General features: G+C 37.8%; 2 protein-coding genes across 2 annotated transcripts in view; one reads left to right on the forward strand and one right to left on the reverse strand.

Moving 5' to 3' along the window:
- Positions 1-14835, forward strand: part of LOC108675032 (low-density lipoprotein receptor-related protein 1) — an 83631-nt gene extending 68796 nt beyond the window's left edge. Inside the window, exons 69-86 of the mRNA XM_047883378.1 lie at positions 1094-1333; positions 1510-1726; positions 2122-2330; positions 2878-3067; positions 3293-3465; positions 3834-4072; positions 4294-4479; positions 4739-4837; positions 5498-5646; positions 6947-7037; positions 7333-7517; positions 8163-8267; positions 8458-8616; positions 11002-11112; positions 11379-11521; positions 11723-11843; positions 12150-12335; positions 12584-14835. Of these exons, the coding sequence (XP_047739334.1) occupies positions 1094-1333; positions 1510-1726; positions 2122-2330; positions 2878-3067; positions 3293-3465; positions 3834-4072; positions 4294-4479; positions 4739-4837; positions 5498-5646; positions 6947-7037; positions 7333-7517; positions 8163-8267; positions 8458-8616; positions 11002-11112; positions 11379-11521; positions 11723-11843; positions 12150-12335; positions 12584-12763 (2983 nt within the window). The 3' untranslated portion in view covers positions 12764-14835. The remainder of the gene's footprint in view (positions 1-1093; positions 1334-1509; positions 1727-2121; positions 2331-2877; positions 3068-3292; positions 3466-3833; positions 4073-4293; positions 4480-4738; positions 4838-5497; positions 5647-6946; positions 7038-7332; positions 7518-8162; positions 8268-8457; positions 8617-11001; positions 11113-11378; positions 11522-11722; positions 11844-12149; positions 12336-12583) is intronic.
- On the reverse strand, positions 14799-24281 carry LOC108675035 (stress-activated protein kinase JNK). The gene is made up of 8 exons (XM_018163021.2): positions 22475-24281; positions 21271-21400; positions 20235-20432; positions 19620-19754; positions 19253-19382; positions 18423-18581; positions 17098-17222; positions 14799-16793 (listed from the first exon to the last, which is right to left on the reverse strand). The coding sequence occupies exons 1-8, from the start codon at positions 22681-22683 to the stop codon at positions 16395-16397; spliced, it is 1485 nt and encodes a 494-aa protein (XP_018018510.1). The 5' UTR covers positions 22684-24281; the 3' UTR covers positions 14799-16394.
- Positions 24282-25611: the final 1330 nt, after the last annotated feature.

The following is a 25611-nucleotide window of genomic DNA, read 5'->3' on the forward strand; positions in this document are numbered from 1 at the left end:
CAATTTATTGAACAATACAACAAAAGAACTAAGTATATACAGTGATCAGAGAAGAAAAAGAATAAGCGCAAAACCGAGGCACGGGGGTCTATAACCTTGTATAATGGTATTTTCAAGTTTGCCTGCTTTACCCAGTCTGAAAAACAAAAAACAGATTAACATGATAAACCTAAGGAGTGCACTAAATCCATAAAAATATCCTTTACATTAACTTTAACCTGATTAAGTTGATGATGCATAGCAAATAGTGAGCACTCTACTATTATGTCAACACTGAAATTGATACATACTTTTGCTTTAATTTCGTACTTTAATTTCACATTACATTGCATCTCAGGAGAGGGGGGTGTGCAGGACCCCTAGTAGGGAAATTCTACTTCCTTGCAGTATCACTGAAATGGGCTTCCCACAACAAAGTTATGTATCAGAATAGAATATGTTGGGCTTAGCGACATTATTAGCCGACCTTCCTATATAAGCCGTAGTCTCTGTAATTCTGTTGTGGCTAGTTTTGCTCTTAAACTAGAATATCTAGCCTGACCTTATCGCGAGACTTCTCCCACATCGTCTGTTCTTCATTTATTTTAATATCTCATTGGTTCGTGAAATACTTGTACGATATGATCATTAATCAGGAATTGGAAGCTAGTTAGGTCGCCTAAGGTTCTACTGAGAAATTGGCACACTTACTGAGTAACTTCCATTCATTAATCACCCTACATGAAGACTGTACCCGGTGTTCCGTTGTGGGTGTCATGTGATGTCGTACAATAAACTGTAATTCGGTGGGTGTCAGGTTAAAGTGTTGTTTTTTTTCTACGTAAGATCCAGGAATAGTCTTAGTCTCTTCCATTTCGCTCAGTTTAAATTTAATGTGTCCTTACGCTTAATTAAGACATTATTTTGATATTACTTGATTTGTTGAAATTTAAGAGAAATTTCTATACTAATTTTAAATTATTAGATTTTTTATTTACGTCCTTTAAGAGCCAAAAACAAAATAAATCGATTTTCATCTCAGTGTTCAATGTGATTTTCAATGATCACAAAAGTTCCAGGATAAAAACTTTATTGCGTTGCGCCTCGTTCTCAGGTGCAACAACTCTATATGCATTCAAGACTTCAAGAAGTGCGATGGCGAGCCACACTGCAGCGATGGTTCAGACGAAGATCCTGCCCTCTGCGCCGGCATACACGACAACCACGCCTGGTGTGGCGACGGCAAGTTCCGTTGCAGCAACAGCCACTGCATCAGCCACAACCTCGTCTGCGACTCCTTCAACGACTGCTTCGATAACTCAGACGAGCAAGACTGTGACACAAGTGCATGCAGGTAAGCTTGTGACACCGAAACTGTTGATTTACCGCTAATTTTACGATTAGTAGACGTAAAATTCAGTTCTTTCTTATTGTGGAAATTTATTGGGAGTCTTATTAGAAAACGGTAAAACACTGGAATTGATGACGCATGTGAACAAATGTATGATGTAACTTGTGTTTTTGTGGCAGTTTCGGAACGTGCTCTCAAATTTGCATCCCGAAGAAGAAGTCGAACGCAACCTGTTACTGCGACAGCAATTATCAGCTCTTCACGTCTGACAAGAAGCGTCAGTCTTGCGTGGCAAAAGGTGGATTGCCGTTCTTACTCGTGGCCGAGGACTCGAGGCTGCTAAGACTGGGCATCTACCAACAGCCCAACTCCGTCGGATCGCAGGACTCGCACGAGGTGCCTTTGGCGCGGTCCGCTCCCAAGCGCTCCTATGAGTGCACGATCATTAATTTTTCAATCCCATAGTTGCTATTTTATTAGATGTTCTCAACTCTCTTGACAAACGGTAGTTTGTAATAAATTTTATCCAGAGCACCGGACTAACTAGAGTGTCTTCTTATGCGTTTGCTTAGTTTAATTAATGGATAAATGTTGTGCTTTTAGGCCAATATTCAAACATTACATCGTACCCCAATCAATTACACGGAGTTGTATAGTTGAATATTTTTCTTTTGCAGTGTCAATATGATGAAGTTTTATGTTTTCAACTATTAGATCTATTGTAATAACTCAAATACTAACAAGTTTTAACAGTTCAATGTCTGTGAAATTTCAACTTGCAAATTTTACAGTTCTCTCACGGTGAAGATTCCCCGCGCGGGCGTGTAGAAAGTGTGGACGTGTTCTACCACTCGTCTGTTTCACAACATCCTGTAGCGTACTGGTCCAGCCTGACGACAAACAGCCTCCACTACACCATCATGCCAGAGTCTGATGCCACTGCTGCACCTCCAGCAGAGAGACAGAAGGACTCTCCTTCTGCCACCACTGAGAGGCAGAGGTGAATTAGAGGGATATGATGTTTATTTTGCATCACTTGATGGTGAATGTAAATGACAATAATTCGTTTTTTGGAATGCTTGTGACCGGTTACGTGGTTAAATGCAACTATTTCGTCGGAACTATCATAGCGTCAAAGGAGCTTTTTCCCTTAGATGGTACAATATATTTCCATTTGTATCAAATATTTCAAGGAGTTCGGATATTAATTTCCTCGACAAAACAAAGATGTTACGAAATCGTTTCAAAGTAATACAATAATTAGTATTTTTCTTGCATAAATCTTTTATGAATTACAAGTACATGTCCAAATTTGTAAAGGTTAAATTCACAAGATCTCCCAACCATTTCTACAATTTTAAATTTAAGTAAATTAATTGATCGGTAATAAGTAACTTTAATATCAGGAAAGTAAGTAAGTAATCAAGCTATCTAATATGTTTATCAAGCAATTAAATGTCTAGCCAACAAATCTAATGCGTACTCTAAGCTATCTTATGTGCACGATCATGTAATCACTCATTCCTGCATGCCATTGCACATTTCAGTTCGTTCATCTCCCACATCAGCAAACTCATACGACTTGCCTCATCATCAAGCAGAGTCGACCAGCGTCCTGGCACAAACGTCAGTGACAACAACACCAACGATGCCTTCACTAACGCCCCTTCGGGCGGCGCTGACTGGCCTAAAAAGAGGATCCATAGAGACGCATTGGAAGAAAGCACCGGCGTACTTGTAAGCCTACAAGTCTAAAAAACTTGCACCTGATCGTGTGATGAATTATATAAATAGGCGATGAGCACTAAATTACTTGAAGCGACTAATGACAACGTTAAGATTCCAGTATAAATGTTAAAAGAGGCACATGGCCAGGTTAAAGAATGATGCCATGAATTTCTCGCTTTTTTAGTTTAGGAACTTGTTTTAGCTTCCTAAAAATCACTCATAAATATTAACCAGGTGCCAGATTTGAACGAGCCACGCGGTGTGGCAGTAGACTGGGTGGGCGGGTGGGTGTATGTGGGCTGCAAAGACTCCATCGTGGCAGTGAGCGCAGACGGCAACACAGTCGTTACAGTCCTCAAAGCCAGGAACTTGCAGCCTCAAGACCTCGTGCTGGACCCCAGCTACGGGTGAGATATTCGGTCTCATTACCACGATAACTAATCGTTCTTCTATTATTAGAACCTATTAATTAAACCTTTTAACAATAAATAGAGGAGATTGAACGATCAATAATTTACTTTCGTTAACTTGATCTGCAAACAGTCTTTTTTTCGACCTCTTCAATGTCCAAAAATTTTAATGATTTTACATGGGTGAGCTTCTTTGCGGACTGAAAGTTGATCTGCAAACAATCTTCTTATCATCTATTTCAAAATTTGTTCTGCAAACGATCTTCTTATCATCTTTTCAAATCCTTTGTTAATAAGTTTTCCCTTCAATATCTTGTTTGCGAAGTTATTTGCACTGGTACTGATTACTTTATTTAATTTCTCAGGCGTATGTATTGGACGTCGGTGACAAATCTGTTCAGTCGTCGGTCGTCCGGCATCGAAACTTCATTAATGGACGGACGCGAACGGAACTGGCTACTCACACGAGAGTCTCATTGGCCCACTGGCCTGGCCATCGATTATCCCGCCAAACGTCTCTACTGGACAGATCTAAAATTAAGGGCAATTTTCACCACCAAGCTCGACGGCTCTGACAAGCACCTAGTGAAGACACTTGCTGTTGGTGAGGGTTAAAAAAACTTTCATATGTCGTTCACCAAAAATCAGTTGATGGTAAAATTGCGTGGATACTTGAATCGTAGACACATAGAATGTATGAAAGTATCAAAAATGCAAGCAATTAGTATTAACTTTCATGTGTAGTAAGTATCAAAATCAAACGATAGTTAATTTTCATTTTCTGCGTTATTTGTGAATATGTTCTAAGTTTTCTTACATTCACAGGTTACGACCACCCCAACAAGCTATCGGTGTTTGAGGACTTCGTTTACGTGAGCATGTCGCGCGGTCACCGCGTCTATAGAGTGCATAAGTTCGGAGGAAGATCTCACAACCTAACGCTGCTCGCGCAATATCCTCTCAAAGTTACGCACATCACAATCGTGCAAGAGAACAAGCAGAATCGTAACAGTGAGTCGAGCGATCTTCCCTCAAAGTTGCTCCCCACCATCCCCGAGCTGACATCTTGGCCAATTATTCTGTTTCTAATTTGTTAATTTAGGAAAAATTTGTAATAATCTATATTATTCATTCGAATTTTAGGTAGGCATTTTCTGAAAAAGGAGGCTGTATCTCCTTTATTGTTCACCTGATCTCGATGTTTTCTTTCCATGAACCATAACATTACCATATTCAATTTCTGTACTCTTTATCGTTTCATTTTTGTCAGTCACAAATCCGTGCTCCTACAACCCTTGTCCTGTCGGCCAAGCTTGTTTCCTGGCTGGTCCTGGGCAGCATTCTTGTCTCTGCCCAAGACGCTCCAACAGTAAGTTCCATGTTACTTTATTTGCATTATTTTTATCCAACTCGTTCATTAAAAGTGATTTTCAATGTTTTTTTAACGTTGTTTTGTTTTCGGTCGTTTATTCGGATACCAAAGAATTAAACTACAATTTTGTAAAGAATCAGAAACTCGATCGTTGCTTAGTAGCAACGTAATGACGAAATGTCGAATTCGTTATTTTCACTTAAAACTCAAAATATTGTCTGTTATGTAATTGACAAGCTTATTGCTATTCCAATTCAGTGAAACATTTTATTTATTTTCTGATAGTGTGTGTATGTTTGGGTTTGCCCATCATGGTGGATGATTGTTGGCCCCAATTTTTCTAACTTAGTTTCACTACATCACTGGGTCTCTGACCCGCCAGAACCATTTTTTTGCATCAAATAACATCCTGCACAATCCAGGTATACTCCTTTAACAACCAGAAATGGATGAATGTCTCAGTTGGCCATGAGCTCAGCTTCTCGAAAAAACTTGTCGTTAAGTGGGATTCGAATCCAGGTTCAAAAGAAAGTGTGTCACCACTGCACACCGCAGCTTTATGACGATTATTAGTTATCATCTATGGTAAATAAGTTGAATGAATTACTTTGCTTTATTATCTTTAAACTATGTTATCAATATAATGTGCCATGCCAGGTACCGAGTGTGGAGGGAAGGGTCTTTGTGGAGGTCCATGTGGCAACGGTACGTGCGTGTCGTCCGGAGGTGTGCACACGTGCCAGTGTTGGCCGGGATATTATGGGAAATTCTGTCAATCATTCAAGTGCTCCGATATCTGCCAACAGGTGAATTATAACACGCTTTGAGTCAACGAGCTGCGTCAATTTGTTCATTTATTAGGAGCTGAGTGATTTGCATGACGCGTCATATTCACGTTTATTCATAATTTATAAGACGTTTCTTTGTATCTCTTGTAAATTTGCTATCCAGTTCAAATAATGGGACATTCCCTGCCATCGATTCTTACATCTTTCAAGTATCCAGAATAATTTATTCGTTATTTTTTCCAATTTTTCGCCGCAGCATTATTTTGTAATTGAATTGTTTAATAAATTACCTTGAGCGTTGACGTTGAATGGAAGTTAATGACCCAAATTCCTCATCCGTTATTTTTATAGTAAATATTTTGTTCAAATATTCTGTAAGTGGATATAGTGGAATATTTCTTCCTTGAAATCAAATGCACCCACCGCCATTCTTTAACGCGCTCTAGTTCGTTCGACCTGCCACTATCTTCAAAGTGGAAGGCTAACAAATAAAAGATAATTGATTGACGTTCAAATTTTTGCGTCGAACCATTATCAAAAATTCTAGATGATTGAAATGTAAACAACGCGAAACGCGAACTTGGTCTTCCACTCTTGCGATGTGCGATGCTCCTGGTTAGATTTCATAAAAATGTTTTTTGTTGTTGCTGTGCTATGTAGGTATATACTATCGTCTACTAGCATATTTAAATACACTTGTTGCATGTTAGTTTAATCAATATTGAAAATATATAAACGATTTTTTGCTTGCCACGATAAGCAATTAAAAAGTCAGACTAGAATCAATTTACAAATCTTGGTGCATTAAAAATTTAAGAGAACGGTCGCGAGCAGTCAGTGGAAACGATTTCAGAAATCTGTGACGTTATGGAGGAATTTGGATTACGGCTCATGGTCGAGTATTGACTACTGATTATGTGACTGAAGAGGCTTTCTTGACAAGAGCTGTGCACGTACAATTCCGGTGTATAAATAAAAAAATATATAACTCAGTACTCACTGCAGTGAGTGACAGAGAGCTCATTTTCTCGTCGACGAAAACGTGAAGTCACGGTTGGACGGACGGACATGACGAGCACAATAGCGCCTTTCTTCCATAAATGAGAAAATGCGCTAAAAATTGTTACCGCTTACAAATATCACGGGAAGCCCCTGATCCAATATTCTGCCTGATGATTTCAATATTCTATCGTAAACAATTTCTGTTACTCAGAGCTCCACCACCGATCGATCCTGCTTTCAAACCAACTTTCGACAGGCTAGGTTGATCTTGTACACTAAGCTGCGTCGAGTATTTAACATAAGTTTGTTGCCACAGGGCGTATGCACCCAGTCAGCCACTAGCAACGCGACTTGCGTGTGTGACGGCGGCTGGACCGGCCCTCGATGTGACGTCGATATGTGCATCGGTGAGATGAACTTCTATCACATCCTGTATTGCTAAGCTAAATGAATTTGTGCTCTCATATTCCATGTTTGTATTAAATTCTCAGTTACTATGACACTTTCCACTCTCGGTAATGTGGCATCGACACCTTTACTACCTTTGCTTTAATTCTCTTTTTCTCAAAAAATATTATTTAAATGAAGTTCATGTAAAAGCATTTTTTTCCATTGATTCTTCCAAAAACTTTTAACACTCTTACTATCCGTGGTGATCTAAAAATAGCTATTATGAGAATAATATTCTTTATTTCTTTGCAGGCGGGAAGTGCACTTCGGGAGGGAAATCTGATCATGAGTGCAAGCCTGCCTGCCGCAATAACGGCTGGTGTGTGCTGGCATCTGGCAGTGGCAAGGCATTCTGCCGCTGCCCGCCTGGCTTCTCTGGCTCCACGTGCGAGAACGACGCGTGCTACCCAAATAACGAAAGTTTTTGTGGTCTAAAGGTAAACGAATAATACCATAATACCGCTATTTGCTCTGGAGAACATCTTAAGTAGGATTTACTAATGAGATGATGGAATAATAAATAATGTCAGCGATTAAAGCGAATATTAAATTGATAAAGTATATAGTAAATGCATCCTATGTGCAGCGTAACCCTACCGTGCTCTTCCTTCAATATATAAATAAGTAAATCGTCAAACATCTTCAATATGCATTTCTAAATAATTTGTATTATTGTTTCTATAAATATCTAGTAGATCTTTCTATCATGCTATTGATGATTGTCATTCTCCGAACAAACGTGATTTTGCTTGAAGATGATATTGGTTTGGTAATGTTAACTGATGCCTAAAATACATGGTACGAAAATGTATGCACTATGCACTATAATTCTGTTGCACCAGAGAATTGAGACCAAATATGTATAGTATTGTTAATATAGTTAACACTTATTATATATTTTCTGCAGAAAAATTAGTTCGGATACATAAGTTCTTTTTGAAGTTGTTTCGCCATACTATGTTTTTACCCAATGACCTTAGATTAATGATAGTAATTTCTTGAGCAACGATGGCAGGTGGAAGTGGGTTATCAACTCTGGCTGAAATAATAATTTCTCATGTATAATATTTATTGCATTTCAGGGGTCGTGTTCACTAAATGCCACAGGGTCGGCCGTTTGTAGCTGCCCCGCCGGGTACACGGGCGACCGATGCCAACACTCAAACTGTGACGCCTACTGCATTAAGGTTGTGGACTTTGACTACGATTATCATTAATTATATTATAGTCATAGACCAAGCGTAAATTTGCGGATAACTTTGTAGCGGATAATTTGAAACATTAATCTACTAAAAACTTTTTGTGATTCATGAATCTTTATATCATTTTTTCTAACTATTCTATTATTATTTCGTGATTCTTGCTTTTTTCTTGTAGGGTAACTGCAACCTGCAGTTGGACGGTCGACCTGCGTGCTCGTGCTTCTGGGGCTACATTGGCGACCGCTGCGAACGAAACGTTTCGTTCGCCACCGTCAGCGACTGTAACGGAGTGCACTGCGAGAACGGCGGCACTTGCCACAGAACGCACACCGGCGTGAGTTAAGAGTAGTAGAAATATTAATAAATCATTTAATGGTTGTGCACGTGCTGTTCATACTCTTAGAATCTAGCGAGCGACGAATTTTCACGATGTTACCGAGCTAGCGGGTGGGACAAACCCGTTGTCCACTTCAGAGTTAAACAGTGGAAGCTAATCAAGCTATTAATCTTGTGTAGACTCTAAATGAAAGAATTTTCTATTAAAAGTATATTTATGGATAGAAGAGCAAAACAAATGAAACAAGTGAAGAGTGTGGCATCGATCAGTGGCTTTAACTGTAACTGGTAGTTCCACTGATAAGGGTTATGAGAACTGTTGGCTGTTCTAGGCCAAAACCTTAGTTTATAGGGAGCACAGGGTAGGACTAAGTGACTTGAGTGACACTGCACGAAAAATAAATGGAACATAAATAACCCTTGTGCTAAATAGTGAATTCACAAGCAAAATAATTCAATATCTTAACCAATGCCAGAATTTAATCTAAAATACTATTTATTATGCATTTAAACCAGTGACCGTCAGCCAAGAAATAATCAATTAAGTCACACAAGAAAATTATTCAAATGATCAGAATAAATTTGGATATAATATACCACAAGCATAATCACAGAAACATAAACAGCAGTGAAGTGCATAATGAGCAAGGCCACTAACAGTTAAACAGAAATTACTATTGATCTGATAAATGACAACCGAAGTAACAAAATTGTTCCGATTTTGGAGAGCAGACTTACAAAGGTTTGCACTTCCAGACTAAACACAAATACACGGAATGCCAGTGGCTGCTAGTTACTAAATGACGGAACTGAATGGAACGCGACTGTCGTTAGTTGTGCAAAAATTACTCTGAATCAAAATGAAAATAATTAAATTGAGTAGACGTTACTGAAAAATAATGAATTAAAACACAGACTGGTTGAGTGATAAAAGGTCAGATGCCTTCCGGCAACAACGAATATTGTCCGTACAAACCTTATTTTTATGCATATAAAAGCTCCTAAATAGTAGTAGAAATATTACTAAACCATTTAATGGTTGTGCACGTGCTGTTCATACTCTTAGAATCTAGCGAGCGACGAGTTTTCACGAATATTGTTTGTGCAAACCCGTCGTTTTCTAATGAATAAAGCCCCTTAAAAGTAAAAAAAGGCATGAATATTCGCGTAAATAAAAGCTTGTGCCTTTTTTTCTTGGGTTGAAGTAACCTTAGAAGTCAAGTGGTCTGATGATTTGTGAAGATTTTTTTTTATCGCAGACATGCTTCGTAAGCTTATCACTTATAAAGAAATTAATTCAGTAAAAATTTTTGAACAAAAGTTTAAAACAATTGAACCACTGAATATATAGCCATTAATACGTTTGAACACAAGTTTGTCGCTTGTGAAGTAGTTAATGATTCTCCATAAATATGTTTCATCAATAGTTATTTCTCGTTTGATAAGCATACATTCTGCTAAAAAGTTATTCAGGGTCATAAAATTTGTTGCTCGTATTCCTAATCATGTTTTTCCCGCAAAAAATTTTTGTTTTCAGATTCATCTCTAAGCCGTAAATTAATCCTCACGCCTATTTTGTTATTTGTAAATCGGGCAACTCTTGCTTTAGTCGATCTCGTGTTATTTTCTTTCTTATATCTTTAAATTCTAGGAATGTGTGAATAATCGGCGTTTATTATGAAGCCCATAATAAGCGATTATTAACGATTAAGTATGGACAAAATTATAAATCAATGCAGATTTGATTATTTATTTGTTTGTTAATATAAGACCATTTTTCAAGCACTAATTAATTTTGTGATCTCATTTTCTATAGACTCTCAAATTCATCGCATTAAAGGTTCTCAACGGTAAGGCGTTCTTTTCTGTTGTTCCTAGCGTATTTCTCCGTTTCGTTCAACTGCATTAATATTGGTAGATCTTAATTATCTGAAACTTTCATCGGCCAACAATTCTTTAAGCGTAATTGAAAAAAATATAACTCAGTACTCACTGCAGTGAGTGACAGAGAGCGCATTTTCTCGTCGACGAAAACGTGAAGTCACGAACGGACAGACAGACAGACGGACTGACGGACATGGCGAACACAATAGCGTCTTTTTTTCCATAAATGAGAAAATGCGCTAAAAAGTGAAACCACGTAACTTCTGATGACAGAAGTTTAAAATCACTGCGAGTTTGTTCATTTCCTTTTATGTGATTGATGCGATTCATCGATCTATTTAGTGACATTCATATGCATTGAAAATTGAGTGTAAGCTGCAGAAGACATTATCATATTTTAGTTTGCTGCAGCAGAGCATCGTAATCTCATGATCAACATTCTAGGTTGTGGTGCGTACATGTTTTTATATTCCCAAATAAGGCTGTGTGTCTGTTACAGGGAGAGTGCCAATGCCCTGTGGGCTACGCCGGTGACAGGTGTGAGGAACGATCAGGCAGCGGCGAGAATTTGTGCGCTGGAATCTTCTGCAAACATGGCGGCTGGTGCAAGGTGTGTGAAAAACTTTACATTACCGTGTCTTAAATATTTTTATTTCAATATTACCTAACTAAGTAAGTATGATTGCAATACTTGAAATAGCATAGATTCCCTTGGAAAATCGAAAACAAAATGAAAGTGGAAAAGAGGAATTTGTATAGTTCATATTCACGATCGATCACAGATCGAGAAAAAAACGCAGCGCCTGACTTCCTCAAGCATTGCCTGTGCCACATTCCTGAAACTCTATATTTTTATAACAAATCGTTGTCATGCAGGTTGAATTCGGAAACGGCAAGTGTCGCTGCCCCGACGAATGGGTTGGTGAAGACTGCAGCGTACGTCGGTCATGTAGATCTCGCTGCTTCAATGGTGGCACTTGCATCATGAATCCAGACCCATCGCTTGCCCCGGAGTGCTTGTGAGTCACGGCACCAATATTATGTCACCGGTAGAACTGGGACTTATTAACTACACTGAGATTCCTTATTTAATTTGATTTGCATATTGATGTGTCCTTTGATTTGTTTTTACTAAATAACTTTCTATTCTTTTTTCCGTTATTGTACTGCTCGTTTGGCATTAGTTTAAAAAATTTGACAATTTTTGAATTATCTTTCAGGTGCCCAATTGGCTTCTATGGTTTGCGATGTGAGACTTCCAGTCAGTCTTTGGACAAAGTATTCATGACAAAGTGGCGTGAAAGTCACTATACAGCAGCTGTGGTCTCTACCATAATAACAGTAAGAGAAAAATTCTATTTGGTGTCATAATATTAATGCATTCTTTAGGAGACTAGTGTTTCATGTCCGACAACATTTACTATTTTACACCTTTAAAAAGCCTGACAGCATAGAAACGTTGATTGGTCATGTAGCTTTTGCCCTTCTCTACTTTGGAACTTTTCCACCTCCGGCTAGTGAAATGATAATAATGGCCTGTAAAATGGAACTTTATTTCTCGAATACTCTCTGAATCTCTATTCCCCATGTAAGACTACGCTCTAATTGTTCAGGTGACTCGTTTAGAGACAAATTTGTCGTTCTCAGTTGTTGCTGCTGTTGTCGGTGCTGCTGCTGGGAGTGTGGTGGAAGTGCCGACGCAGTCGACGTGGAATTGAACACGTCAGGCTGGAAGACACGAGCGCGGCCGGCACTGTTGAGCTCACCAATCCGATCTTCATGGCTCAGGGCGCTCACCACGACGACGAGCCCGTCTTTACTTTGCAGGATGCGGTAAGAAGTGAACTCGGCGTCACTGCTTGTTCTAAATATATGATTTGGATTCCTCTCTAATTCCTATTTTAAAATGATTATCTAAACGGCTTACCTCAGACCACATCCGATGCACGTTATCATTTTCACGTGTGTATGATGTATTAATTTACCCATATGATTGAAAACCACTCATCCCAACTTCATTTCATAATACCCATTGGCCGACCATCAAACCAGGAAATCAATATCACTGCATTGCATTTCAGAAACAAAATGGCAATGGTACTGCGGGGAATTTCAAGAATCCTGTCTACGACAGCCTATATGAAAGGAACGACGATACTGTTGCCGCACTTGAAGAACGTGCTGGTCTTCTCGATTCAGTTGACCCTTTGGGCGTCATGCATCAAAGCCATCACCACGAGAATGGAGCGAGACTTGCGTGAGATTTTCCCTTCTCATGCATTATTTATTAAGTATGTGGTGCTTATTATCGAGATTACCTCGTTGAAAACAGAATAATTGAAAAGTTTGGAAAATATTAGCATAAATTTTACGCTCCTAACATTAGAGTGGTAGCACTCTCTAAAAATGCTGGGTTTTATGGAAGAGCTGACATTTGTAACTCGTGATACGTTTTCTTTTTCTAATGAATCCAATGCATTTTATCACGCAGTCTTCCTGTGTATAGAATTTGGTAACTCATCGCTGAGGAAGCGACTACTGCGTGATTGGTGAAGGTCTTCCACACGTTTCTCTAAAGAATCTAGTGAGATAGAAGTATCTTTGACCGTTAGTATTCAATTATCTGAACTCGTTCATAGTCTTGGTAACTTGCTTACCAATTATTTTCGTTTTGGTTTGATGCGGTATTTATATTGAGGTATAATGGCCACAAGGCATTGTTTATATTTTTAACATTCGGGCATTCAATTTTTTTTCTATTCCGGAGCTGATAAATGGTTCACAAGCATGTGATTTTCGTCTCCGAAATTAGCTTGGTTGTATTTTCTAATCTGTTTGAGCTATGAACTATCTTTTGCTAATTCATGTTTTGCTTTAAAATGCATAATTATTTAAAATAGTTATCTCACGCATTTCAACTTCAGCAATTCACCACATTGAAGATTGAATGCTTGGTCTTTTTAAATATATAAATATTTTGTGCCAATTCCGTCGCAATTAATTTAAGTAAGATGATTAAGTTGCGGTCTGACTAATTTAATAAATTGGATACTCATCGAGTGTTCTGGTGGCCTCAAATATTTTTAGATTTAGTCAAATTATTTTGAAATAATCCTTAATTTTTTTATACTGTTATCTCCCAGAGCAATGTTATCTCTGTTTTAATTAACATTAATTATTAATTTTTGTCACATTTAATTGTCTCGACTATAATTTTTATATGTTTATCACAGTAATGAGTTCAAAACATGCCGGTAATGACTGAAGTGTTGGCGAGGTTCGCTGATCAAAGTTACTTTAGAATCAGTTTTTGAAGCATTGAAAGGCAGAAACAATGTTTCATGTATATGTGATGTAGCTAGTCACGAAGCACTGCAGAAATGGCAGTTTTTCATGTTTATCTTGCCTTTTCCAAAAGACATTGGAAATGCTATTTTTTTTTGTTTTCTTCATCTATTACAAGAAGTTGTCAGATTTTCTTCTACATTGACAATTGATTGAATGTTGACTAGTTATTCAGAATTTCTAGTCAATCTAATATTTTTCTGTTGCTACAGACGTCTGTACGCTTTATAATCATGTCTAATGAATGTAACGTGCATAAGTTTTTCAATGGCAGACTCGCGACGCGCGAATAAGTTGAAGCGTGCAATGAAGCCTTGCGTATATATATCTAAATTGATATATAGGTCTATTTTTAGGTTGCCTGTGATCCGATGAAAATTCAGGGCCTTTAAACCTAACATCTGAGGAGTTCTGCGTTTTTTTTATCAAGCACAATTTCGGTGTTTGTCGCAGTCAAGTGCAATTCTTTCCAATCTTACTACGCACTGAAATCTTGTCTAAGCTCATTGTGGCAGTATATGCTGCCATAATATCAAACGATCATAAGTTCTAGACCTATTCAATTAGTTGCATTTTGTGAAATCATGAAGTGCTTTTAATCAGGCTACTTTTACCCACTCTCGACCTTATCGAAAAACATCATGTACCTTATTTTTTGCGAGCAAACAGACTAAGATAAATTTTGTATTATAGCACGTGGTCATTTTCTCGAGTATCATTGTACGCATCTGCGTCCAGTGTAATACCTGCGATGTCGTTTTCTGTGCCACATACAAAGATGGGGCATAAACTTGTCACGTTTCATTATACGATTAGCTCAGCATAAACTGCACGACGTCGGAGTGCACGTGTTCACCAATTTCAAATATTCACAAAAATATATTACGGCAGTATTTTGTGACCTATAAGCTACTAGACTAAAATCTTTTATATGTAATGACAGCCGAGAACTCGAGCCTTCTATTTTTAATAAATCTTAAGTGTACAACGTAATCTAATATGTCACCTTCGACGCTACATCATTTATTTCAGTGCAACGTTTTTATAAGAGAAATACATGCGCACCGTAATAAAATCTGTTGGATCTAAACAAGATTTATTGGTGAATCGTTCATTATATACAAATAGGGCCGTGTCTCATCATGTATGTCACTTAGGACTTGCCAGTCGACAATGCTGAAATTCAAACAAAGTGAGAGTATCCTACGGCTGGTTATTTATCTCCAAAATTTCATTGTAGCAGTAGGAGTGCACGTATATTTACCATCTATAAACACAATTTATTTATGCCTCCCACAGTAATGGAATAGATCAAAACCTGCAGTGAAACTTCAGTCCTACAAATCTACGCCTACAATCCATTGTATAAAATAGGTGGCTAGCTTGATGAGCAAGAAGCGACAAGAAATTTGACTACATCGTAACTGGAATACACGCGTGAATAAGCACGAGAAATGTATATCATTAGGTCAATGCTCCAGTGACCATTCAAAGTTTCTCTAAAATTTAATGAACTACCCCCTTGTTAGTACATGAAAGCATTACTTATTTGTCCATCACGATGCCGAAATGCAGCCATAACCTTATCGCATATATTTAACAGCGTTGTAGGTGGCTCTTACTTTGTTCGAATTCAGTTATGCATCGGGAAGGCGGCAGGTTAAAAATCACGTCACAATCATGTGGTAAATAAACTCGGCAACGAGTATGGGACGCTAAATGTTTCACGAGCAGCTGAACAATGGTTGTGCAAGCTTACAGACTTGCATATCATAAAAAATTAAAACAAGTTTCAACATCAATGACCCGTCATTGATGGTGATACTTGAACGAAAACTGTTCAACACGGAAACCTTAACTCCTGCAACTATTAATCACGGTAAGCTGAGCAAAACTAAGGGAGCCTTCTTCTCCTGACGAATTATGGCAACTTTTTTTTCTCGCCATTGTTATCAATCGCGAGCAGTAAATCAATCAAAAATAAGTACATCCTGTTCAACACTCATCAAGTTCTTTGCAATTATTCAATCAATCGTAGTCCCTATTTTGAGTAATTGTCTAGTCAAGAGCCGTCAACAATAATAACAATACATGCAACTCTAAGCAATTAATCACGAATTAGCTACATCAAATAAATAACGCATTTCAAAAATCACATTGCATAATAATAAACAACTAAAGTTTTTTTCCATTGATGATGAACCCACGCTGAACGTAAGAACGATAAACATTTTGGCAAAGAAACAAGAACTTCATTTTTGGTAGAGCAGGAAATTGCACAGACCGTTTTTTTTTAATGCTCGCAACTCCTCGAGTCTAGGCAGTCGTATAAAGGAAGAAGGAACCACTGACTTCACATTCAAGTAAACGAGATGGTCGGCTCAAACAATTATTGGACCAATAAATTATACTGAATTTGGCAGACTCCGAGACAAATGAACACTTTACCCCGCTGTAATTCTACGTAGCCATAGTATTAATAATAAAAAGGTCCTAAAGAAATCATGAAGTGTGGCGTATGTAAGTGTCCGAGCTATAATATTATCCCTATCTATGGTTAGGACGATGAGAATCTATATTGTCCTGATCGACTGTAGCGCCCGCGCCTCCCACCGTCGCATTGCCTGCACCAGGCGACGAGTTGACGGCGGACGCGTTACTTTGGCTTGTGCTCCCCGACGTCGACGCAGAAGATGACGACCTGTGCTGACCATGGTGGTGAGGTTGGCACTGATGCTGTTGCTGTTGCAACACAGACTGCTCCGCCTGTTGTGCATTACCAACAGAAGCCTGTTGAGCGCCAGGTGGAGGCGAGAGAACTCCTGCAGCGTTGAGGGAGTTGCGTTGTGTCTCGTACTCCATGACCTCCTCGTAGATAAGTTCCTTCCACTGTTCTACTGTGTGTTCACGCTCGTCCACACTGTGGTCGTAAGGCCCAGGTGCTGGCTGAAAATTGATGTAATTTTAATTAGTTTGAAAGATATTTCCTCAACTCGAAAATACTTCTTCTGGCAAATGAGAACTTGTAAGAGCATTGCACAGGCAATCGACCTGCAGTTAGGTCGAAAGCAGCATGAAAGAAACAGTTTCTGACAAATAATTCAACATCTTAACATCTGTTTGTGCTTAAAACTATTTTCTCTAGGCCTCTAATAGACTAATCGAACTGAAAACCTCAAGAAGGCTGATTTAATGAACAATAATATAAAAATTGAAACTGAAAAAGTTCAGCTGAGCTCTCAATACTCACTGCGTGCACTTCGGATTCGTCGAACCAAATATTGATGTAGGGATGCATGAGCGCTTCATCGACGCTCGTTCTGCGCTCAGGATCGATGACCAGCATGCGAGAGAGCAGATCTCGGGCTTGACTTGCTGCAACGTAAAAATATAGGAGTAAATTCCGTCCCAAAATAAATGTCGGTTTATATAAACAATTTTAAAATTACACGTCATATATTGTTGAATTTACATTTACGTACTGAATTAACGTTTTTATAGACCTGATGAAATTGACGTTTTTATAGACTACACACTATATTTGAAAACTGACGAGGAAAATTGTAATCAAAATCGATTTTAGGAAAGGTGAATCAAATCACAAAATTATCGTGACAGTAAATGAAAAAACAGGCTTCAAAACTACATGCTAATTACCATTGTTTTTTTAACTTATTGAAGTTTCTTTATTTCATAAAAAAATTCCACTACCCATAGTCACAAAATAATTAAAAAAGATAGAAATTGTGCAACAATTAATTAACCCTGTTCAAGAAGAGCTGCACATTTCTTGATCAATGTCGAAGAGAAAGAATAAAACAGAATAACGAACGGATGACAAATTAACGTCGTTTAACAAATTAATTAACGGAAAAGGTTTGAACATAAATTATAAGTGACATATTCACTTGAAAAACCATATTTGATCAAGATATACAGAGGTAAGTGTATCAAGGTAATAAGCCGGCTCTCCACGATGACAACACCAGCATAGCACACTCAAAATCTGACGTCTAATCACATGAAGGTCGGATGGAGAAAATCACACCGCAATATAAGTTATTTAGAGGAAAAAATTCACACAAACTCAGCATTTCAGTAGATGCTTCGGTATCGAACTTTAGAGTTAGAGCACATCACGAATGAAATTGGACACGTCACAATACAATAGAGATTGGATGCGTCACAATACAATAGAGATTGGATGCGTCACAACTGACATTGGACGCGTCACAAGGGAGATTGGACAAGTCACATGGGAGTGGACACGTCACATGGGAGTGGACACGTCACATGGAAGTGGACATGTCACATGAGAGTGGAAACGTCACAATTGGAACGGGATGGGTTACAGCTGAGACCAGATACGTTACAGGACTAACGACACACAAACACACTATGGTTGTTTTGTTACGGCAGTAACGCGGCGTGAGCTTGTTGTTAGGCGCGAATGTCACGCAGTTAGAAGGAGGAACAATGACCACCAAGAGGACGTATCCTACCTACCTTTAATTCGATAATAGTGAGAGGGCTCGCACCGGTAGAAGTAATCGCGTGGGTCGTAGTAACATTCACCTTTGAGTCTATTATGATCAGTGGACTCGGACGGGAAGAGAACGTCTGGGAAGAGCCGTTCAAAACTATAACCCGAGCATCGTGGTCTATTCTCCACGTAGTTGCGCACTGTGGGCTGCAAGCGCTGCATGAATTCATGCGCAGGAGTGCCCAATTGCTCTGGAAATACGAACATTGGTTAGAACGAAAAGAACGTTAATTATTATATACGTTAACAAGAGTAATTACCTTAGTTAGGGAACCATGACCAACAATTGTTAGCGGTCTTAGTAAAATTAACAGCCCTTTCCATCATAAAGCGTCCTCCAATATACTATAAAAAACACCGTTCAAAATGTGATGTTAAGTTGACAACTTTGTTATTCGAACACGCTTTGCATCTATACAAAAACAATCAGATGATGGAAATACCTCACCAATGCTAAAATACCTCACAAATGATAAAATACCTCGCCAATGATGAAATACCTCACAAATGATAAAATACCTCACAAATGATAAAATACCTCGCCAATGATAAAATACCTCACAAATGATAAAATACCTCACAAATGATACCTCACAAATTATAAAATACCTCGCCAATGATAAAATACCTCACAAATTATAAAATACCTCGCCAATGATAAAATACCTCGCCAATGGTAAAATACCTCGCCAATGATAAAATACCTCACCAATGGTAAAATACCTCACCAATGATAAAATACCTCGCCAATGATAAAATACCTCACCAATGGTAAAATACCTCACCAATGATAAAATACCTCGCCAATGATAAAATACCTCGCCAATGATAAAATACCTCACAAATGATAAAAATATCTCACCGATGATCTTATTCCACTGATCGATGTGATCTGTGCCCGGGAAGAGCACGCCTCCTCTGATCATTTCGCCCATGATGCAGCCAACAGACCAGATGTCAACATTATCTGTGTAGCCCATGCCCAAGATAACCTGTACAAAAAGTCGAAAATCAACTTTGGATTGCTTTTTGAAAGAAAGAAAATTAGAAAAACTTGACAAGAGAAATTAGAAAAAAAATTCAATAAAATGCTTTGTTGAGTCTGTGAATAACCAAACGGAGTTCATCACGTCCAGAAACTACTCAACAGAAACTCAAAACTAGAGAATATCTTAAAGATACTCAATCACCAAATCAAATACTCAATGATATGAAACTATAGAACTCGCCTCAGGAGCTCTGTAGTATCTGGTGACGACGTATGGCGTCATCATGAAGGTCGTGCCGGCCGTCCTCGCCAGGCCAAAGTCCAGAATTTTCAGGGTGCAGTCTGACTTAACCACTATGTTACTTGGTTTTAAATCCTGCCAAGAAGTATAATAAAAGATGAAATAATCCAAGACAGAAATAAATGAAGGAAATGATAGCTGAATTTATGGAATGAAATTTTGGAAGACAGCCTAAAATAAAAGCTAGATTAATAAATCAAGGTATAGTGACCACAGCGTATAATGAAACAAGATTTATAATGAAACAAGATTTATAATGAAACAAGATTTATTGCGGAACATAAAATTTTAGAATCTTTACTCGATTCCCTCAATTCTCGTATACATCATCGTTGGATAAAGGTGGTTTAACCTATTAACTTGATGAACCAGTGAACCAAAATATAACACCTTTAATGAATTATACTGACTGAATATAAGCAAATGGTCAATTTTGATGATGCTCATCTAATATCCTCATGACTCGAGTAAGTATATAATTCACGCTGATGGTCACATCGGCTGAATGCAATTACAACTAACCCTTCGTGTGATGTTAATGCAATTAAAACTTACTCTGTGGATGATGCCGGCTGAGTGCAAATGTTTGATGCCACAGAGCATCTGATATAATAAATAGCTCATCCTTTCATGATCCAAGTCCATTTGAATGACTTGGCAGAGGTTGGCGTCCATGAGTTCCATGACAAGGTACACGTCCTGGAACTCTTCTAAACTACGTTGCGGTGTGAACGCGTTGAACAAACCAATTATCTGCACAGAATTTAACTTAACTTAATATTATAGTTAAGTATATTATTAAGTTAATTATAGTATATAACAGTATAACTACAGTATAAACAGTATAATTAATACCGGTAGTATAATTATATAACAGTAATTATAGTAGGTACCGGTATATAATTATATAGTATATAACAGGCCATGGGCCTATTTCTTCAACGCCGACACTTCTATTCTATTCTATAGTATAGTTCGAGTTAAATTAATTAACTCGAACGAATGACTGCGGTGAGTAACAAAACAAGCTCATTTGCATACTAATATATTTATCCTTAAGTAAAATCATCACTCCTGTGATCGAAAATTTTAGAATCGTGTGGCAAACTAACAATCTGCATAAACGAGATAAACTTTTCAACGCTGTGAATTTATTTTACATCAGCACAAAGACAGGAATGATAAACGAAACCAACAAAGTAAGAATCATTGAAAGTTATTTTTAAAAGTAATAATCATTCCGAAAATTATGAGCACTACACGATGATCTATAATTAGAGGAAAATAAAAATCGCTTTACAATTTCAGAAGCGCTCGCAGTCAGAGGACCATAAAATCTTCAACATAAATGCAAAAGATTGTATTTACGTCGCTGGTCAGAAAGTAAAAAAATTAGATCAGACATTAAAATAGTTATAATAAAAGTGTGAAGATATAAAAACAATTCAGCATCGGAAGTATGAAAAATTGTCAAATCGACAACGGAGTCTGCATTTCACTGTAAAAAAATAAACTGAAATGATAAGCTCCAGATGCTTTCCTTGTGTAGAAAAGCTGCCAACAGTGGATGAAAATAAATTTGGGAACTTACATTTTTATGATTGACGAGTTTCATGAGTTTGAATTCTCTGTAGGCTCTTTTTGCATGCGTCACGTTTTGAAACGGCCGCGATAGTTTCTTGATGGCAACATTCTGCTTGGTAATGGAGTCATACGCCGCACTGAAATAAAAATACCACAAAAAATGTAATCGACTATGATTAAAATACAAATTAATCTGTACCTATGAATGTTAATTAGTAGAATGTTTATCAATTTATTCCGACAACAAAGATTCGGATAGATTGAAAGCAAGATTCAATCGGTTTGCTAAGACGTTATTATCAAGCGCAGTAAACTAACTATGCGTGATAAGCCCCTAGAAAAAATTCAGTTCAAGCGAATACATAACTGATGTAAAACAAGATAGTTCGATGAAAAATAGACAACACAAGTTATCTATGCACAGCGATAGCTGCAGAAAGTTGGTCATGGAAGAGATTCAAAAGTAATTGAATTGGATTTTCCATTGGTATAAAAAGTGCTTGAGTGTTGGTTAACACGAAAAAGACTACCAATTTTAAATTCGCTTATAAGGCTCCATAAAAACGATGAACAATTATCAACAATTAATGACGAAATTGAAAGTATAATCTTCAGCGTTCACATGAACCATTTGCATTAATAATGTGCCTTCGCTAGAAGCTACTGAAAAGCAGTGCTACGACAAATAATTATTCGCTCATGCTGGGGTGTTTAAAACCATATCCTTCAATCTACTAAATCCACATAAAAAACCATGAGTATGGATGGTAAAATACCCAACATCAATCATTACATTGAATGGAATCACACTCAACGCATATTATTTGAAATGCCAATTAATAACTAAAATATAAGTGAAAAAGAAAATAGAGTAAGATTAGGATTGAAACTTCGACAATTCACTGATACTACTTGTGACTTAATCTGAGATCTCAGAATGAGAGGCTAAATTCTTATCTAACTTCATTATTATTTTTAACATTAAACCACACGCGGGTGCCTAAGGGAGAGTGCGACTGATGAACGGTCAAATTTTGTGGCATAGAGCCTGTGCCACTCCGAAATTTAGGATAAAATACAAGTAATACTAAATCAATGACAAGCCTCTCACGGAAAAAGCTCATTTGCCTTCATTAATAATTACAATCGAAAGAAAAAACCTATTGTATATGTTTTAAATTTTGAAATATATTACTAATTATTGAACTCACCAAACTATACCCTGGGCGCCGGAGCCGATGGGCTTGAGGCTGCTGTAGCGCCGCAGGATCGTGAATCGAGTGTCTCCTATCTCGACTGTGTAGAATTGTAGGTTATTGGATACAGAGGACATCTTAGCTGGGATGCTGTTAGACCAGGCTTTATTACGGCTTCTGCAATGTTGGCCGCTGTGACTATTGTGACCATTGGGCGAAGACATGCGGGGTGAAGGATGCTAACGCGCACACTTATAGAGGCAAATCCAGCACGACACAATGTTCCGTCAGCGCTCTACTACTTTAAAATCTGCAACACAATCACTTTACGAGGATTACTTGTTCATCAATGTAGTTTAGACGTTTAGAAAAAGCATTGAAAAGGATTGAGGTGAAGAAACACAATAGAGAAACGCGGCTTACAATATATCTTCTCCCACGACTGAAGTAGCGTGGCTGAATTTCATTGATGATCGCAGACACAATCTTTGAGTATATATAAGATGAAAATGTTACTGCAAGTAGCACAGATATTCAACCAAATATTTTCTCTACAATAATCACTTGAATTTCAGTGAAACTTTATGTCCTGAATTTCTCTCACAGCCAAATAATATATGCACAAGTTTCGAAAATTTCAGTGTCAACTCACAATGAACACACGAGCATGTATCACAGAACAGGATCTAAATCGTATGTGTCAGCGTACAGCATATCAGTCACTACAAAAAAGACCACAGCAGGCGGGAATCTTTCCAGGAGCTCAAAGTACAGATTATACTTCGGAAAGGCGAGAAGAATTGAGCAGCTAAAAGAAGCAATCAATACGCAGGTTATCCAGCGTTGTCATCAATAAAATCCTTAAAGATCAAAAGGATATTATGAGGCAGCAAGAGGAATAGGAAGCAGTATTATAGGAAAGAAATATTACTTAGTTGATGTACACCAACATTTTTGGTATACGAGTGACCAAAACAATGTTAAGTATTTAGATGGTGCTGACGGTTGTGAAAGTTACACGGCAGCTGATGTTATCAGTGGTCACTTGCTACTTAGAACACAGAATATTTTAATGCTATTGACTAAGTGAGTGAACTCACTATATTGGGCGGAGCATAAATCGGTGTAGGAGTAATCCACACTTTCTGCATTCATATTTGATCGGGACAATCGTGGGCAGTGCAGTCGACACAGTTTTAGGATTCGCAATCAAACCTTTTCATTATCCTATCTTATCACACGGAACTTTATTAAGAAGCTTTGCTATATCTTGGTGGGAGCTCTTAAAAGAATACCACGAAAGTAAGATAGTAGATTAAATGGAATTAGGTACTCAACTGGTGAGTTAATTTGTCATTCCTTTAGTGTTTTAGAAGTTCAGGGCGCTAATCATTAGGTCAAACACTGAACATAGACATAAATGTGTTTCATCCGTCACTGGCGAATTTTCCATAATTAATTTAATTTTCCGACAATTGCGATTACCGGAGGCGACAATCAATTACTGAGCAGAAATCGTTATGGAAGAGGAATCTTTAATCAGTACAAGCATCTTGGGAAAAACGTGTCTCGCACTCGCACTTGAAAAACAGAAATTGCAATCACCGATTGAGTCGAATCAAAAGAATTTCAGCACAGATGACTCACGAGAAATCATTCAATTCATTTCAGCACTGTCTTCACAGGAGTCTTGGTTTCAGGACACAATGCACGGCACAATCTATTTCTGCCACGTCATTTCCTACATCACCATTGTTTTTTTAAATATTTCACCGATTGTACAGATTATTCTGAAAATTAAAATTTGTAGATATTAGTAAAGATACAAACCCAATTATAGACCTACTGAAAGCATTATTATAAAGTGAATAACCTTTAAAAAAATACTTACCAAGCAACTTGCACAGGCCAAAAATATTTTAGATTCACAAACTACTTTACCTTTAGTGTCAACCTTCGATCAAATAGTGGATGCGAAAAACGTAAGTAAAATGACGCAATATCTATATGAATGTCACTAACTTGATTATACTAAGTTATCTTTAATTGTAAATTTGCATTACAGACAACTTTTCACCCGTTTTAGTCTGTTTAAAATAGCATAAATTGACACAATGACCACACTTGAAAAATTTATAAATTTGCATTATAGAAGAAAAGGCAGATTAGATGGTAGCTTACAACTGGCAGCTTCAATGTTTAAAAATATATATTTTAAAGTGTAATACTTTCTGTTGAAGCGGCTTCATTATTGTATTTCTATATCCATCAACAAAGTAGTACATAGATTCAGACCAGCAATAAAATTTTATTTCCGATTTAAATTTCAATCGATACGCAGCTCAAAAGTGGGCTATCACACTTGGGAATATTTACATGCCTATATTTTTTAATGTCGAACACAATTTCGAGAAGGAGAAAAACATTGACTCATAGCTGATGACAAAATCGCACGTCCCGAGGTTAAATAAAACGTAGATATTTCAATAATCGGTGCTCAAAAGTGGTTATCTGGATTTAAAGAGCAATGCCCTGGCTTTTCTTAATATATTTTCTGAGAGTGTTTTTTCACAAGCAGCCCTGTGAATGTGTACAAAAATATATTTGCACCAAACTTTAGAAACAGGTCATCAGGGCCTATTAATTGAACGAGGTAGTAATTTGACTAGCTTGTTCTGATTTCAGGTAGAATTACTTATATTCTCATTAAGGTACCAGAAATATTTCATGTGGCCATCATATGCCTGATTTGGTGACAAATTTGCGTGCCTGGACGTGTACCCGGATATCGTACAGGAAGCAAGGTGTTTTGGTAAATCGTGAAAACGTAGAATGTATGCGGGTCGTTCTCAAGCGCTGACAAGAAAACTGAGCCTTCGTTTGTTTGCTACAGGCGCGCTCCTTGTAAACCAAAAGCTAATCCAAGTCAAGTATTTGTGAACGAGCAGGGAACGCTCAGGTCGAGCTGCCGCCAAGTTGACACAGGAGATGAGAAGCAGAGGAGTTGGTGGTTACGGCATCAGAAGACGAGGGGAGTGGTTACTTGCAGATACAAGAACCGCCATTAGAGCGTTATAAACTTCATATTCACTTCATTAAAACATATCAATACGAGTGCATTCAGTCGATTTGTGCATTAATTTAACGCACAA

The sequence above is a fragment of the Hyalella azteca genome, unplaced genomic scaffold, assembly GCF_000764305.2.
Source record: "Hyalella azteca isolate HAZT.00-mixed unplaced genomic scaffold, Hazt_2.0.2 contig12774, whole genome shotgun sequence".
Lineage (NCBI taxonomy): Eukaryota > Metazoa > Arthropoda > Malacostraca > Amphipoda > Hyalellidae > Hyalella > Hyalella azteca.

Excerpts from the sequence above, each read along its gene's own strand:
- LOC108675035 (XM_018163021.2), bottom strand. The coding sequence starts at position 22,683 with ATGTCTTCGCCCAATGGTCACAATAGTCACAGCGGCCAACATTGCAGA. Across the intron at positions 21,401-22,474 it reads GGCGCCCAGGGTATAGTTTG|TGCGGCGTATGACTCCATTA; the intron begins GTGAGTTCAATA and ends TTTTTATTTCAG. Across the intron at positions 19,755-20,234 it reads CAGCCGGCATCATCCACAGA|GATTTAAAACCAAGTAACAT; the intron begins GTAAGTTTTAAT and ends ACTTCTTGGCAG.